An 18820-nucleotide genomic window follows, 5' to 3' on the forward strand; every position below is an offset into this window, starting at 1 on the left:
AAACACGGAGACATGTCAGTGTTCGTGGGAGCGCATGGATTACACGGACCCATTAAAGTCAATGGGTCCGTGTAAAGCACGTACCTCACACGGACGTTGTCCGTGTGCAGTCCGTGTGCCGTGCAGGAGACAGCGCTACAGTAAGCACTGTCCCAGCCCACTGGTGCTGAAGCCTCCATTCATATCTTCTCTGCAGCAGCGTTTGCTGTAGAGTAGATATGAATATTCCTTTTTTTTTGTTTCTCGTGTTTAAAATAAAGATCCATGTCCCCACCCCGTGTGCGCCCGCCCGCTATTCTTAAAATACTCACCCGGCTCCCTCGCTGGCACTGTATGAGCGGTCACGTGGGGCCGCCGATTACAGTCATGAATATGCGGCTCCACCTCCCATAGGGGTGGAGCCGCATATTCATTACTGTAAATGAGCGGCCCCACGTGACCGCTCATACAGTAGAAGTTGTGGCCAGGACAGGAAGCAGCGCCAGCGAGGGAGCCGGGTGAGTATTTTAAGAACAGCGGGCGGGCGCACAGGGGGTGGGGACATGGATCTTTATTGTAAACACGAGAAACAAAAAAAAAAAGGAATATTCATATCTTCTCTACAGCAAACGCTGCTGCAGAGAAGATATGAATGGAGGCTTCAGCACCAGTGGGGGGGACAGTGCTAAACTTTAGCGCTGTCTCCTGCACGGTGCGTGTGGTACCCAGTGGGCACACGGGCGGCACACATGTGCCGCACGTGTGCCACACTGATGTGCCGCACGTGTGCCACACTGATGTGCCACAGAAACGCACGGGCACATGGACACGGATAATTCCGGTACCGATTTTTCCGGTACCGGAATTATCTGGACGTGTGGGACTGCCCTCACACAGTGAGAAACCTGTTCTAAGTTATGTAGGAAAGACGTTCTTTTTTCTTTTGAGTGTTGCTACTCGCTTATGAATAATCAGCATCATACAGGGGAATGAAGTACATGGCCCCACTCATAACATCCACTTGAACCTAATTCATTAGGGCAACACAGAACCCAATAAAGGAACAGGAGCGAAAATCTAAAATAAATCAAGTTTATTAAATATCTATAAAAACATCAAAATATTCAACAAGTGTTTTTCAAGTGCCTCAAGTCAAAACTAGAAAAAGACAACAACATTGACACACCATATTGATCCTAAGATATTTCAAAAATAACTCTCTCTTTATAGGATACAAAAAATGCATTTACCATATCTAATGGATATAATCCTATTATTCACAAAACACTGAATCCCATATTGGTTCTTTCACCATACCGAGAGAGCATACAGCATACACCCCTGGGGTGAGACAGCAGGGTGGACACGCAGATCCAGGTATTTGTAAGCAGATATGCACTCCAAATTTTGTGACAGCCTTGTGCGATAGATGGAGATGGGGGTGGTTTATCTGTATGCTCTCTCGGTATGGTGAAAGAACCAATATGGGATTCAGTGTTTTGTGAATAATAGGATTATATCCATTAGATATGGCAGTGGTCCCCAACTCCAGGCCTCGAGGGCCGCCAACAGTGCAGGTTTTCAGGATTTCCTTAGTATTGCACAGGGGTTGGAATCATCACCTGTGCAGATGATCACATTACCACCGATGCAATACTAAAGAAATCCTGAAAACCTGCACTGTTGGTGGCCCTCGAGGCATGGAGTTGGAGACCCCTGAGATTTGGTAAATGCATTTTTTGTATCCTATAAAGAGAGAGTTATTTTTTAAATATCTTAGGATCAATATGGTGTGTCAACGTTGTTGTCTTTTTCTAGTTTTGACTTGAGGCACTTGAAAAACACTTGTTGAATATTTTGATGCTTTTATAGATATTCAATAAACTTGATTTATTTTAGATTTTCGCTCCCTGTTCCTTTATTGGGTTCTGTGTTGCTTAAATGTATACGGAGTGTAACCTATAGAGATTTAGGGTTAGGACTAATATGTATATGTTAATTCATTAGGGGCCAGATACGTTGATTTTTAATATCCACTATGAAGAGACGAGAAAAGACAAAACATGTTTTATTCTGCTCTGCAGCCATATTGTGTGTCCAGTTCAATGTGAACAAAACTTGGTGCAAGGTCTTCTTTAACTAAAATAGGAGCATGCTATTTCTGAACTAGCCATAAACTACTTACTGTAAAGTTTTTCGGAACGTGTGTGTTCAGCAACACCCTGCTGCACAGGTTTTAGCTTCCTTAGGGTATGTGTAAACGTCAGGATTTCTTGCAGAAATTTTCCTGACAAAAACCGGACATTTCTGCCAGAAATCCGCATGCGTTTTTTTTTCATGCGTTTTTGACGCGTTTTTGGTGCATTTTTTCCCAAATGCATAGTATAGTGGTTAAAACGCAGAAAATCCGCAAAATTAATGAACATGCTGCTTTTTTTACCGCAATGCGTTTTTTTCGCGGAAAAAAATGCATCATGTGCACAAAAATTGCAGAATGCATTCTAAATGATAGGATGCGTATGTCTGCGGTTTCTAATGTGGTTTTTATCACGAAAAAAAACGTGAAAAAAATGCGAAAAAACGTGAACGTGTGCACATACCCTTACTGTTGGGATTGTGGGGGAAAGGGCGCACATTTCCTTGCGTGACAATTTTGCTTCAGCAGCTTAGTCTATTGAGTTTCTGCTGGCTATAGGGGCACATTAACGGTCTATTATTGCTTGATCTGGAATCTGTTACCACTTTAAGCAAAAATAGGGCTTGGAAAGTGAAAGAAGCAAGGAGTACAAGAACAGCTCTGGAAACTGCTGCTGGTGGTGGCCCAGGTGATTGTCATTTTGCATGACTGATAATAGGTCAGGGGCTGGTTGGAAGGATAAAGCAGATATTTTCTGTATAGAAATTCAAGGGGATGGGGAGAGTTGGCTGGTATACTCAGAGTTAACCCCTCTACTGGAATGTAACTACTGTACATGCTCAGCCAGCCTCTGGTGGTTGATGTCCTTGGCATCAAGCTGTACATTATGGAAGATAAAAAAAATCTCACAGCAGAATGAAAGCTGATAAGTTTACAATGAAATAGCTTTTTCCATTTCCTTTAATGCTCTCCAACTATACCAGTTTCATACTTTGAGAATACCCTTTTAGTATAGACTTATTTATTAATGAAAAACATTGTAACAATTCTCATTTTACACAGAACGTTTTATTAACGCAATTCATTTTCATTTGAAAAATATATCTTATGTGTTATTAAGTGCTGAACCAGCTTGTCATGCCGGTAGTTATAGTGGAATGGATTACTCCATCTGGCTAACAACAGTAAAATGAATGCCAGACTTGTTCAGTCGGTCAATCAACTTGGTTTTGGAAAATGCTGCTCCTGGAGTGTACACTCCTCCACTGGAAGAAAAAAAATAAAAATAAATTATATACATTTATATTTATTAAAATACAAATTACACCATGAATAAACAATAGCGCAGGAAATGCAGCAAAACTGTTCAGACGTACAACTCGGTTTATAGACATTGATGAGGAACCTCACTATGTACATGTGAAAAATGTTGAATCTTGCACAAAAAGCATAATAGGGGTTATCCAGGCTTATGAACTAGAAGACCTTATCCACAGGATACGTCATTGATACACACTCTTCAATCTTGATTCTGGAATTTCAAGGTTGAGCAGTCATTGAATTAGGTGTTGAAAAATGGCTCCTGGGACACACTGGCGGTACTACTGGTTTCACCACCAAACTAATGTAATGTCGAGCGGTTAGTGTACCTAGAATGAAGGCAGGAGGGGTACAGTACATTATGCCACCTCACCCTGTTATCACGGAAGTAGTTGTCTTGTGAAGGCAACTTCATGGCTTTGCCCACATCACCACCAGACCAATCTCTGGCTTTCATTCCATTCAAGACGATAATCGGGGCTAATCACCGAAGAGGGTATGCCTCAATTCCAACTTCATGGCTCCATCTGGAGACCAAGTGGGCAATACCTTGAAGAGGCCTTCACGAGGCAACATCATATCGGTCCGACTCCTGGGATTATGCTGTGGGGTGGCATAATATACACTATGGTAACCAGGCAGCTCTAGTGTTTATTCCAGGTACACAAACAGCTCGGTGGTACAGACATTTCTCCATAGTGTATTGTACCAGGTGCGATTATTCAACATTACACTAAGCCACATATTGTTTGTGTGAGGCTATGTGCACACGTTTCGGATTTCCTGCGGATTCGCAGCGTTTTTTACCATACAGAAACGCTGCAGATCCACAAGTGATTTACAGTACAATGTAAATCAATGGAAAAAAAAATGCTGTGCTAATCGTGCGGAAAACTCCACACTGAAAACGCTGCGGGTTAAAAGGAGCATGTCATTTATTTGTGCGGATCTGCAGCGTTTCTGCACCCATTGACTTGCATTGAGTCGGGCACATCCGCAGCAAAACTGCAGATCTAAGAAAGATCTGCGGTTCTGCTGTAAGAAATGCTGCAGATTGGGAGGGGGAAAAGTGTGTGGGCGGAGACTGTGTGTGGGCGGAGACTGTGTGCGGGAAGATGTGTGTGTCTGCGGGGATCGCTGTCAGGTGTCTGTGCTGGGCAGTCGGGGGTCTGCGGCAGGTTGTCGGGGGTCTGCAGCGGGCTGTTGGGGGTCTGTGCCATGCTGTGGGGGGTCCTTGGGGGTGTGTGTGCGTGCAGGCATCGTCCGATGGGACTACAAGTCCTATTGGGCTATGCCTGCTACAGTGACAGTGATTGACACATTAGCTAATGATGGGACAGTAGTAGTCCCATTGTCCGGCTAATGTGTTGAATGTAAAAAAAAAAAAAACAAAAAAAACCACGAACATACAACAGAAAATACAACATACGACAGTACATACAACATATAACATATGACAGAACATACAACATATGACCATACAACATATGACAGAACATACAAAATATAATATACATACATATAGACATACAATACATACATACAGTACATTCATACATTACATACATACAGTACATATAACAGAGTACATACTCACCATCACTTGTCACTTTGTTCCCCGAAGCCAGTGCCACCTGTAAAAAATATTAAAATAACAAACAATATACTCCCTGATCCACAGAAATCCACGAGTGTCCCACGACGATCTCCCGTGGAGAGCAGCAGCATCAGCTGATGCGACCGCTCTCTAGGGGCTCTAGGAATACAATGACGGGAGGGAGGTATCCTTCTGCACTGTATTCCTCCGCCACTGTAAAAAATAGTCCCCAGTCTCACTTTTGGCACTGCTGTGTGAGAAAGTTCCCATGCAGAAATGGCATAAAGTGAGACCCTGAACTGAGGTAACCTCAGTGATGCACTGCAGGAGCCATTGTCTCCTGTCAGTGTGTCACTGGAGGTCCTATAGAGCAGTGACATCACCCGATGTTATTAATTGGACTGCGTCGGACAGGGAGTATACGGTTTATTATTTGACATTTTTTGCAGGCGCTGAAGTATGGTAAGTATGGTTAAATTAAGAATAATAAAATACTTTTTTCTGCCTGTGTCTTAATTTTTTTTTAACTCTTTCACTACTCTAGGATTAATAATGGATAAGCGTCTTATTGACGCCTCTCCATTATTAATCCGGCTTAATGTCACCTTACAATAGCAAAGTGACATTAACCCCTTATTACCCCATATCCCACCGCTACTCGGGAGTGGGAAGAGAGGGGCTAAGTGCCGGAATTGGCACATCTTACAGATGCGCCTTTTGTGGGGCAGCTGCGGACTGGTATTTGTAGCTGGGGGGGGGGGGCAATATCCATGCCCCCTCTCTAGGCTATGAATATCAGCCCGCAGCAGTCTGCGTAGCCTTTCTGGTTATTTTTTTGGAGGGTCCCCCTATTTTAATAGCCAGTAAAGGCTATGCAGACAACTGCGGGCTAATATTCATAGCCTGGAAAGGGGCTATGGGTATTACCCCCTTCCCAGGCTACAAATATTGGCCCCCAGCCGTTGGCTTTCCCCCTCTGGTGCACAAAATTGCACGGGAGCCCACGCCGTTTTTTCTTTATGTTCATTACTCAACATCGGCCTAGCTATGGATATATCTATCTATAGATATATCTATAGATACATAGATGTTTCTATCCATATATCTATCTGGCTAATTTCACACATCAGGTTTTTGACGTCAGGCACAATCCGGCGAGTTTTGAAAAAAAAAGATCAGTTTTTTTTTCTGCTGGATCCGTTTTTTCTCAGAGTTGTATTAGCGCCGGATTGTGCCTGATGGCCACATGTTTCATCCGTTTTTTTCCCGGATCCATCAAAAAAGCTGTTTCCGCCAGACAGAAAACACATACAGAGGAACGTTACTTCTGTCCGGCGAAAAAACGCACAGCAACGGATCCAGCGAAAAACGTATGAAACTGAGATGTTAAATGATGAATCCGGCCTCTGAATCCATTTTTTCATGCATGTTTCCATTCAAATCATGTACATTTTCCATTCGCTCTCTTTTTAAAAAAAAAAAAACGGATCAGTTGCATCAGTTTTTCACTATTTGCAATGGATCCGTTTTTTCAAAAATTCGCCGGATCCTGCCTGTTGTTAACAAACTGATGTGTGAAAGTAGCCTAACTATCCATATATCTATCTACATCTATCCATCTAATTCCTTCTATCTATCTCAGGCCGGTGTCACACTTGGCGTAGGAAAATACGGTCCGTTTTTTACGGGCGCAACAAACAGAAATGTTCCCAAAACAGTGTTCTGTATGTAATCCGTTGGCAAGACTTTCATTGGCGGAATTTTTGCGCAATACGCTGACAAACGCAGCATTCTGCGATTTTCTACGCATGTAAAATATGGCTGCGAAATATACGGCAGATAGGAGCTGCCCCATAGAGAATCATTGGTCCGTGTGCAATGCGTTGTTTTTGCGCCTCTCATACGTCCGTAAAACTCTCTAGTGTGATGCCGGCCTCATTCCTTGTATCTATCTCATTCCTTCTATCTGTCTGTCTGTCTGTCTAACTGTGTGTGTAATGGAGTGTGGGTTGGACAAATGTAAAAGAGGAGGTTGGACAAGAAATGACATCACAAATCTTTTTTTTGTTTGTCAATAATAGATCTTTATTTAGCTTTCAAAAACACATATAAATCCGCATGGAAAAAACGCAACAAAACTGCACCTGCGTTTTCTGGCAAGAGAGGGAAGAATCTGCAGCAGAAAATCCTAAGGCTAAACCGCAACGTGTGCACATACCATAACTGTGAGAAAACTGCATGGCCTAAACATACTACCATAGCCTGCAGTGTCTCTGGCCTTGCCAACCAATAACGCCCTGAATGTGCTCCATAGGAGACAATTGCAATGGGAGCTGCCACCAGTGGATCTTGAATATTTTACATGCCCATGGGCATTCATTGTGGCAAAATAATTCTCAGACAACCATTAATAGCAAGCCAAGGCGTGGAAGTGCATGTATTTTTGCGTGTGGTGCTCATACTCTACACCAAATCAAGATGTTTTGAAAAATCTTGTCTCCATTCTTTCATCATTGGCATATTATTAAGGAGTCTCATGATCCCGGGATTTTCATAATTTTACAACTTTTCAGTCTTGATTTTCCAATTTCAATATTAAGGAAAGTAGATCAATGGGCAAATGGATATGAAATTCATGGAATTTCATCTCTGCTCCCATTGAAGTGAATGATATTGATAGAAAATTGATATCATAAACCTAGACAACCCCTTTAATGGATTAAACAATATAAATTAAAAAAGAGGATTCTACAAAATGGAAAAAAATGGAGATAAATGTAGTGGAAAAAAGGAACCAGCACTTTAATTAATTGTGCAAAAGCTAGATTTTTATTAGCCCATGTGGCAAATGAAATACCGCCACACGGGCCAATAAAAGTCAACCTTTGCTCAAATATTTGGGGTGCTGGTCCTTTCTTTTACTACATTATAGTGAACAATTTGGGTATACAGTATAATACAAAAGTGTGGACACCCCTCACATTTTTGTAAATATTTTATATTTTTTTCATGGGACAACACTGAAGATATGACAGTTTGATGCAATGTAAAGTAGTCAGTGTACAGCTTGTATAACAGTCCAAATTTGGCGTTCTCTCTCAAAAACCTAACAACCATTAATGTCTACATTTGCCACATTTGCATGCATCAGGCCACACCACACGTTCACTTTAGGGGTGTTACGTTCGTGCTCAGCATAGGCATGAGGATGTTCAGCAGCCTATATTTAGACGTTATGGCAATGAACATGTCCAGAGATACCAGAGATATGGAAGGTCACCTCATCACTAAACACAATCTTCTGCAAAAATCTTGCATCACTGCCGATCTCATGAAGCATATCTGTAGCTAACGCACATCGTTTGGGTCTATCTGCCAGTTTGATAGCGTGCAACAGCCGAAATTTGTACCCCGTAAAACAGAGACATTTCTGTCTCTGTAGTCTTGTTTAGGTGTAACTCTCAAGCACAAGCACGCACAGATTTTTTAGGGCTCCTTAGGTAGCTATCCCGTATTGCATAGCCTCTACAGACTCATCACAGACTGATGGCCTACTAGAACGAGGTTTCTCCACCAAACTACTGATTTCCTTCAACTGCTTATCCCACCGAGTAATGTTATTCCTATGTGATGGCGCAGTGTTATAAATGCGCCAATATTCACGTAGCACTTTGGACACAGATTCGAATTTGGCGAGCCACAGAACACACTGAACTTTCCTCTGTACCGTCCACATCGCAACTGCCATGGAAAACCACACAGCTGGCATAATGTCACAGACCTGGCAGTGTATTAATCAGAGTTCAGTTTATCAGGGGTTAATCTGACTGGGGGTTCAGCTACAGCTTAAATGAGTTTGTGTTGTTTGATTGGTTCTTGTTATCTCTCCTCATGAACAGTTCTGATATGATTGGACCGGAGAAAGAGCGTCAAAATGTAAACTATAAAAGTGCACCATGACCTTACGGACACACTGTAGATGTATGAGTGCTTGCAGCATTGCTGCAGAGGTTAAAGGGAACCTGTTACCAGAATTTGGCGGGACTGGTTTTGGGTCATATGGGCGGAGTTTTCAGGTGTTTGATTCACCCTTTCCTTACCCGCTGGCTGCATGCTGGCTGCAATATTGGATTGAAGTTCATTCTCTGTCCTCCATAGTACACGCCTGCACAAGGCAAGATTGCTTTGCGCAGGCGTGTACTATGGAGGACAGAGAATGAACTTCAATCCAATATTGCAGCCAGAGGGTAAGGAAAGGGTGAATCAAACACTCGAAAACTCCGCCCATATGACCCAAAACCAGTCCTGCCAAATTCAGGTGACAGAGTCCCTTTAAAGGGGTGAGGGTCAGCCTGTCATTGCCTAGACCATACGCTGCACAGTGCATCAAATTGGCCTGCATGGCTGTCGTCCTCGAAGGAAGCCTGTTCTAAAGATGATGAACAAGAAAACACACAGTTTGACAAGCAGACCAAGCACATGGTTCCAGTAAGCCAAGAGAAACTTGTTTGGTTCAGATGGTGTTAAGAGTGTATGTCGGCAACAAGGTGAGGAGTACAAAGACAAGTGTGTCTTGCCTACAGTCAAGCATGGTGGTGGGAGTGTCACGGTTTTGGGCTGCATGAGTGCTACTGACTTTGGGGATTTACAGTTCATTGAGGAAACAATGAATACCAACATGTACTGTGATACTGTGACATAATGAAGAAGAGCATGATCCCCTCCCTTCAGAAACTGGGCCACAGGGTAGTAGTATTCCAACACAAGAAAATCCCATGGCAGACAATATAATCCATGATAACAAAAATTCCCCATTAAATGTCACCTGCTTAACCAGCAGGAAGTACGGCGGCGTCTAAAAATCACTAAAATTTACAAATCTCCGGGCCCGGATGGGATACTCCCCCGAGTACTGCAGGAATTAAGTACAGTCATTAATAAACCATTATTTTTAATCTTTAAAGACTCCATAATAACAGGGTCTGTACCACAGGACTGGCGTATAGCAAATGTGGTACCAATATTCAAAAAGGGGACAAAAACTGAACTCGGAAATTATAGGCCAGTAAGCTTAACCTCTACTGTGGGTAAAATCCTGGAGGGCATTCTAAGGGATGCTATACTGGAGTATCTGAAGAGGAATAACCTCATGACCCAGTATCAGCACGGGTTTACTAGGGACCGTTCATGTCAGACTAATCTGATCAATTTCTATGAAGAGGTAAGTTCAGGACTGGACCAAGGGAACCCAGTGGACGTAGTGTATATGGACTTTTCCAAAGCTTTTGATACGGTGCCACACAAAAGGTTGATACATAAAATGAAAATAATGGGGATAGGGGAAAATATGTGTAAGTGGTTAAAGAGCTGGCTCAGGGATAGGAAACAAAGGGTGGTTATTAAAGGGACTCTGTCACCTGAATTTGGCGGGACTGGTTTTGGGTCATATGGGCGGAGTTTTCGGGTGTTTGATTCACCCTTTCCTTACCCGCTGGCTGCATGCTGGCTGCAATATTGGATTGAAGTTCATTCTCTGTCCTCCATAGTACACGCCTGCGCAAAGCAATCTTGCCTTGTGCAGGCGTGTACTATGGAGGACAGAGAATGAACTTCAATCCAATATTGCAGCCAGCATGCAGCCAGCGGGTAAGGAAAGGGTGAATCAAACACCCATACTCCGCCCATATGACCCAAAACCAGTCCCGCCAAATTCAGGTGACAGGTTCCCTTTAAGAGAGCACAATCGGACTTGGTCACAGTTAGCAGTGGGGTACCACAGGGGTCAGTATTGGGCCTTCTTTTTAACATATTTATTAATGACCTTGTAGGGGGCATACAGAGCAGAATTTCAATATTTGCAGATATCACTAAACTCTGCAGGGTAATCAATACAGAGGAGGACAATTTTACATTACAGGATGATTTATGTAAACTAGAAGCTTGGGCTGATAAATGGCAAATGAGCTTTAATGGCGATAAATGTAAGGTCATGCACTTGGGTAGAAGTAATAAGATGTATAATTATGTGCTTAATTCTAAAACTCTGGGCAAAACCGTCAATGAAAAAGACCTGGGTGTATGGGTGGATGACAAAATCATATTCAGTGGCCAGTGTCAGGCAGCTGCTACAAAGGCAAATAAAATAATGGAATGCATTAAAAGAGGCATGGATGCTCATGAGGAGAACATCATTTTACCTCTATACAAGTCACTAATTTGACCACACTTAAAATACTGTGTACAGTTCTGGTCTCTGGTGTATAAGAAAGACATAGCTGAACTGGAGCGGGTGCAGAGAAGAGCGACCAAGGTTATTAGAGGACTGGGGGGTCTGCAATACCAAGATAGGTTATTACACTTGGGGTTATTTAGTTTGGAAAAACGAAGACTAAGGGGTGATCTTATTTTAATGTATAAATACATGAGGGGACAGTACAAAGACCTTTCTGATGATCTTTTTAATCATAGACCTGAGACAGGGACAAGGGGGCATCCTCTATGTCTGGAGGAAAGAAGGTTTAAGCATAATAACAGATGCGGATTCTTTACTGTAAGAGCAGTGAGACTATGGAACTCTCTGCCGTATGATGTTGTAATGAGTGATTCATTACTAAAATTTAAGAGGGGACTGGATAACTTTCTTGAAAAGTATAATGTTACAGGTTATATATACTAGATTCCTTGATAGGGCGTTGATCCAGGGAAGTAGTCTGATTGCCGTATGTGGAGTCGGGAAGGAATTTTTTTCCCCAATGTGGAGCTTACTCTTTGCAACGTGGTTTTTTTTTTTGCCTTCCTCTGGATCAACATGTTAGGGCATGTTAGGTTAGGCTATGGGTTGAACTATATGGACTTTAAGGGTATGTGCACACGTTGCGGATTCTCTGCGGATCCGCAGCGTTTTTTGCAGTGCAGAAACGCTGCAGATCCGCTATTGATTTACAGTACAATGTAAATCAATGAGAACTGCACACTTTGCAGAAAATCTGCTGCGGAAACGCTGCGGTTTAAAAGAAGTAGCATGTCACTTCTTTTTTGTGAATCTGCAGCGTTTTTGTACCCATTCCATTATAGAAAACCGTAGGGGTAAAAACCGCAGCAAATCCGCAAGAAAACTGCAGCAAAAACGCACAAAAAACACTGCGGAACCGCACAAAAAACGCGATAAATCCGCAGGTGCGTTTTCTGCCAGGAGAGGCAGAATCTGCACCAGAAATTCCTAAGCCTAATCCTCAATGTGTGCACATAGCCAAAGTCTTCCTTCAACCTTAATAACTATGATACTATGAACATGATAACAACTAGTGATGAGCGAATATACTCGTTACTCGAGATTTCCCGAGGATGCTCGGGTGTCCTCCGAGTATTTATAAGTGCTCGGAGATTTAGTTTTGATCGCCGCAGCTGAATGATTTACAGCTACAAGCCAGCATAAGTAGATGTGGGAATTGCCTGGTTGCTAGGGAATCCACACATGTATTCAAGCTGGCTAAGAGATGTAAATCATTCAGCTGCTGCAAGGAAAACTAAATCTCCGAGCACTTACAAATACTCGGAAGTCACCCGGACATGTTTGAGAAATCTCGAGTAACGAGTATATTCGCTCATCACTAATAACAACCCCAAACACACCTTCAAGATGACCATTGCCTTACTAAAGAAACTGAGTGTAAAGGTGCTGGAATGGCAAAACATGTCTCCAGACTTAAACCCTACTGAGCATCTGTGGGGCAACCTCAAACAGAAGGTGGAAGAGCGCAATAACATCCACCAGCTCCGTGATGTCGTCTTGGAGAAGTGGGAGAAGATTCTTGTGGCAATCTGTGAAGCTCTAGTGAACTCCATGCCTAAGAGCGTTAAGGCAGTGCTTGAAAATAATGGTGGCCGCACAAAATCTTGACACTTTGGGCACAATTTGGGCATTTTTTTTTTAGAGGTGTACTTATTTTTGTTGCCAGCGGTTTAGTCATGAACGGCTGTGTGTTGAGTAATTAATATGTGTGTTGAGTATTAATAGGGCGCACAAATTTACACTGTTATACAAGCTGTATACTGACCTCTTTACATTGCATTAAAGTATCATATCTTTAGTGTTGTCCCATGAAGAGATATAATAAAATATTTACAAAAATGTGTGGGGTGTACTCATTTTTGTGATATACTGTATGCCCAAGAGGCTTTGCACCCACGATTAGATGAAGCATTCACCGAACATGAATCAGACCAAAAAGGAAAAGGATGACAGGGAATATTTAAATATATTACTTTTATTACCCACGATTAGATTAGATAAGTAAGCAATTTGTATTCGACTACTACACGTACCTTTTTGGAAGAGATTCTGGCTCCTTTAGAATAGTCATTCCGGCCTGAACCATGGCTATTGGGGTAGCAACATATCCAGCTTCTGAAAAGCAATGTTTGGCAAAAATACTAAGAAAACTCTATTTCAAAAACTACCAACTTTGAGATCATTTTAATTACCTAGTTTACTAGAAGTTTAGTTTGACAAAGAAGAGAAAAATGTACCTGGTCCTGAAACCTGTGTGCAGATTTTCACATTGGGTTTCCCCTGTTGTGGGTCTATGCCCCGACTGTAACCCTCCCCGAAGAATGTTATTGAGAATGAAGATTCTGCCATCTGTCAGTACAATATTTAGTAAATACATTTATTGTAGACATAACATTCATACTTCCATAATGAATAATAGACAGTTCTTCAAAATGTCTAAATAAATAAAGGGAACACTTAAACAACAGAATATAACTCAAAGTATATCAAACTTCTGTGAAAGCAAACTGTCCACTTAGGAAGCAACACTGTTTGACAATCAATTTCACATGCTGTTGTGCAAATGGAATAGACAACAGATGGAAATTATTGGCAATTATCAAGACACACTCAATAAAGGAGTGGTTCTGCACGTGGGGATCACAGGCCACATTCTCAGTACCAATTTTTTCTGGCTGATGTTTTGGTTACTTTTGTTTGTGCTTTCACACTCGTGGTAGCATGAGATGGAATCTACAAACCACACAAGTGGCTCAGGTAGTGTAGCTCATCCAGGATGGCACATCAATGCGAGCTGTGGCAAGAAGGTTTGCTGTATCTGTCAGCGTAGTGTCCAGAGGCTGTAGGTGCTACGAGGAGACAGGTCAGTAGACCAGGTGACGTGGAGGGGGCTGTAGGAGGGCAACAACCTTGCAGCAGGACTGCTACCTCAGACTTTGTGCAAGGAGGAACAGAAGGAGCAGTGCCAGAGCCCTGCAAAATTACCTCCAGCAGGCTACAAATGTGCATGTGTCTGCACAAACGGTTAGAAACCAACTCCATGAGGATGGTCTGAGTGCCCGACGTCCACAGATATGGGTTGCTCTCACATCCCAACACCGTGCAGGACGCTTGGCATTTGCTACAGAACACCAGGACTGGCAAATTCGCCACTGGCACCCTGGTGCTCTTCACAGATGAAAGCAGGTTCTCACTGAGCACATGAGACAGAGTCTGGAGACGCCATGGAGAGCGATGTGCTGCCTGCAACATCCTTCAGCATGACCGGTTTGGCAGTGGGTCAGTAATGGTGTGCGGTGGCATTTCTTTGGAGGGCCGCACAGCCCTCCATGTGCTCACCTGAGGTAGCCTGACTGCCATTAGTACTGAGATGAGATCCTCAGACCCCTTGTGAGACCATTTGCTAGTGCGGATGGGCCCTGGGTTCTTCCTAATGCAGGACAATGCCAGACCTCATGTGGCTGGAGTGTATCAGCAGTTCCTGCAAGATGAAGGCATTGACGCTATCGACTGGCCCGCCGTTCTCAAGACCTGAATCCGATTGAACACATCTGAGACATCATGTCTTACACATCCACCAACGTCATGTTGCACCACAGACTGTCCAGGAGTTGGCGGATGCTTTAGTCCGGGTCTGGGAGGAGATCCCTCAGGAGACCATCCGCTGCCTCATCACGAGCATGCCCAGGTGTTGTAGGGAGGTCATACAGGCATGTGGAGGCCACACACACTACTGAGCATCATTTCCTTGTCTTTACACATTTCCACTGACGTTGGATCAGCCTGTAACTTCATTTTCCACTTTGATTTTGAGCATCATTCCAACTCCAGACCTCTGTGGGTTATTAGTTGTGGTTTACATTGATAAATTTTAGGTTTTATTATTTTCAACACATTCCACTATGTAATGAATAAAGATTTACAACTGGAATATTTCATTCAGTGATATCTAGGATGTGGAATTTTGGTGTTCCCTTTATTTTTTGAGTAGTGTATATACAGTATTTATATTACCCTATTGCTCGCTTTGAGATTTAATGAACATTGCTTTTTCTCAGTACCACATGTGTCTATTAGGTGTAAATGGTATTGATGCTCATTTTTATTAAAGCTGTAGTTTGGGTCTAAGGCCTCTTTCACACTTCAGTTATTTGGCGTCAGTCACTACCGACATAGTGACGGATTGACGGATCCGTCACAATTGTTGTAAAAACGGTTCTAACGGATCCGTTTTTTTGACGGATCCGTTACTTGGGGGTTGTCTGGGAAAAGTATCTTCTTTTTGGAGCATGCGCAATTGAAAAAACGGATTGGGGCGACGGATCCGCCGAAAAAACGGTTGCGGCGGATCCGTCACCCATAGGCGCCCATTCTATGGAACGGCGGACGCGACGGATCCGTCGCGATCCGCCATTTCGGCGTTGACAAAAAACGTTTCAATGTCCGTCTATTTTCAGAAAACGTCCGCCAAATTTCGACGGATCCGTCGCATGGCGGATGGAACGGACGACCATCCGTCACAATCCGTCACTAATGCAAGTCTATGGGAAAATAACGGATCCGTCAAAAAAAATTGACGGATCCGTTATTTGAGGAAAATGGCGGTTTTAGACTGACGCCAAATAACTGAAGTGTGAAAGAGGCCTAATCCTACACTACCCTTTGTAGTTTTGTAAGCATTAATAGAGATATTCTGATTGATGTTAGGGGGAGTTATGGAATCAATTCAACACTGCCGGCTAAGCTGCTACCGGTCTTTACATACAGATGGGTGAAAAAGTGTTTACCCCTTCCTGATTTCCTACTCCTTTGCATGTTTATCACACTTAAAAGGGGTATTACCATCTCCAAGATCCTATCCCAATATGTAGCAGGTGTAATAACAATAATATTAACAAATACCTTCAATTAGAAATGTAGTATAGTTTTTCAGGTCTCTCCTCATGTGCAGGAATTGCAGGACCTTAGATATCCATGATTTCGACCACAGATTTAGTGACAGCTAGTTGCTAGTGGTCATAACCATAGATACCTAAGGTCCTGCAATAACTGGACATGATGAAAGCTATTCTACATTTCTAATTGGAGGTACAGTGGGGAAAAAAAGTATTTAGTCAGCCATCAACTCTGCAAGTTCTCCCACTTAAAAGAGAGGCCTGTAATTGACATCATAGGTTGACCACAACTATTAGGGTATGTGCACACGTCAGGATTTCTTGCAGAAATTTTCCTGACAAAAAACGGACATTTCTGCCAGAAATCCGCATGCGTTTTTACCGCGATTTTGACGCATTTTTGGTGCGTTTTTTCCCAAATGTATAGAATTGCGGGAAAAACGCAGAAAATCCGCAAAAATAATGAACATGCTCATTTTTACCGCGATGCGTTTTTTTCGCGGAAAAAAACGCATCCATGTGCACAAAACATGCAGAATGCATTCTAAATGATAGAATGCATAATGTATGCATTTTTAATGAGTTTTTATATCGTTTTTAGCGCGAAAAAACCTGTACGTGTGCACATAGCCTAGAGTGGAAATGAGAAAACAAAACTAGAAAATCACCTTGTCTGATTTGGCAAGTCCTCCACTCATTACCTGTAGTAATGGCGCCTATTTGAACTTGTTATCAGTATAAAAGACACCTGTCCACAACCTCAAACAGTCACACTCCAAACTCCACTATGGTGAAGACCAAAGACCTGTGGAAGGACACCACAAATAAAATTATAGTCCTGCACCAGGCTGGGAAGGCTGAATCTGCAATAGGCAAGCAGCTTGGTGTGATGAAATCAACTGTTGGAGCAATAATAAGAAAATGGAAGACATACAAGACCACTGATAATCTCCCTCAATCTGGGGCTCCACGCAAGATCTCACTCCGTGGGGTCAAAATGATCACAAGAAAGGTAAGAAAAAATCCCAGAACCATAAGGGGGACCTAGTGAATGACCTACATAAAGCTGGGACCACAGTAACAAAGGCTACCATCAGTAACACACTACGCCGCCAGGGACTCAGATCCTGCAGTGCCAGACATGTCCCCCTGCTTAAGCCAGTACATGTCCAGGCCCATCTGAAGTTTTCTAGAGAGCATTTGGATTATCCGGAAGTGTATTAGGAGAATGTCATATGGTCTGATGAAACCAAAGTAGAACTGTTTGGTAGAAACAAAATTTGTCGTCTTTGGAAGAGACAGAATGCTGAGTTGCATCCAAAAGAACACCATGCCTACTGTGAAGCATGGGGGTGGTAACATCATGCTTTGGGGCAGCTTTTCTGCAAAGTGACCAGGACGACTGATCCGTGTACATGAAAGAATGAATGTGGCCATGTATCGTGAGATTGTGAGTGCAAACCTCCTTCCATCAGCAAGGGCATTGAAGAGGAAACGTGGTAGGGTCTTTCAGCATGATAATGATCCCAAGCACACCGCCAGGGCAAAAAAGGAGTGGCTTCGTAAAAAGCAAATGAAGGTCCTGGAGTGGCCTAGCCAGTGTCCAGATCTCAACCCCATAGAAAACCTTTGGAGGGAGTTGAAAGTCCGTGTTGCCCAGTGACAAGCCCAAACATCACTGCTGTAGAGGAGATCTGCATGGAGCAATGGGCCAACATATCACCAACAGTGTGTGCCAACCTTGTGAAGACTTACAGAAAACATTTGACCTCTGTCATTGCCAGCAAAGGATATATAACAAAATAATGAGATAAGTATTTGATCATTAAAGGGACTCTGTCACCTGAATTTGGCGGGACTGGTTTTGGGTCATATGGGCGGAGTTTTCAGGTGTTTGATTCACCCTTTCCTTACCCGCTGGCTGCATGCTGGCTGCAATATTGGATTGAAGTTCATTCTCTGTCCTCCATAGTACACGCCTGCGCAAAGCAAGATTGCCTTGTGCAGGCATGTACTACGGAGGACAGAGAGTGAACTTCAATCCAATATTGCAGCCAGCATGCAGCCAGCGGGTAAGAAAAGGGTGAATCAAACACCCGAAAACTCCGCCCATATGACCCAAAACCAGTCCCGCCAAATTCAGGTGACAGAGTCCCTTTAACAAAAGTTCATTTTCCACGCTAATTTGGAAAATAAATCTTGCCAAATCAGACAAGGTGATTTCTGGATTTGTTTTCTCATTTTGACTCTCATAGTTGTGGTCTAGATATGATGTGAATTACAGGCCTCTCTCATCTTTTTAAGTGGGAGAACTTGCACAATTGGTGGCTGACTAAATACTTTTTTTAATATAATATATTATTACACTTACTTCATATTAGCAGAGCTGCAGGAGAGATCAGCGCAACATAGGGTCTCATCCGAGGAGTATTGCAGGCGATACAATCAAAATTACACTAACCTTTCATGAGTATCTATAAGTCATGTAATGAAGCACATCAGCTGCAACAGATTCTCGGATATCCAAGAAAGAAAGGAGAGGTTTGTGGATGATTTCCATGCTTGTGCTCAATGATGAGACGTATATCCCAGATTGTCAA

At 42.8% G+C, this 18820-nt stretch overlaps 1 protein-coding gene across 1 annotated transcript in view; it reads right to left on the reverse strand.

The window, feature by feature from the left end:
* Positions 1-3162: 3162 nt before the first annotated feature.
* Positions 3163-18820, reverse strand: part of LOC138681637 (saccharopine dehydrogenase-like oxidoreductase) — a 155877-nt gene continuing 140219 nt past the window's right edge. The window contains exons 10-12 of the mRNA XM_069769312.1: positions 13563-13674; positions 13359-13440; positions 3163-3381 (exon numbers count right to left, since the gene is read on the reverse strand). Of these exons, the coding sequence (XP_069625413.1) occupies positions 3279-3381; positions 13359-13440; positions 13563-13674 (297 nt within the window). The 3' untranslated portion in view covers positions 3163-3278. The remainder of the gene's footprint in view (positions 3382-13358; positions 13441-13562; positions 13675-18820) is intronic.

This window comes from Ranitomeya imitator, chromosome 5 (assembly GCF_032444005.1).
Source record: "Ranitomeya imitator isolate aRanImi1 chromosome 5, aRanImi1.pri, whole genome shotgun sequence".
NCBI lineage: Eukaryota > Metazoa > Chordata > Amphibia > Anura > Dendrobatidae > Ranitomeya > Ranitomeya imitator.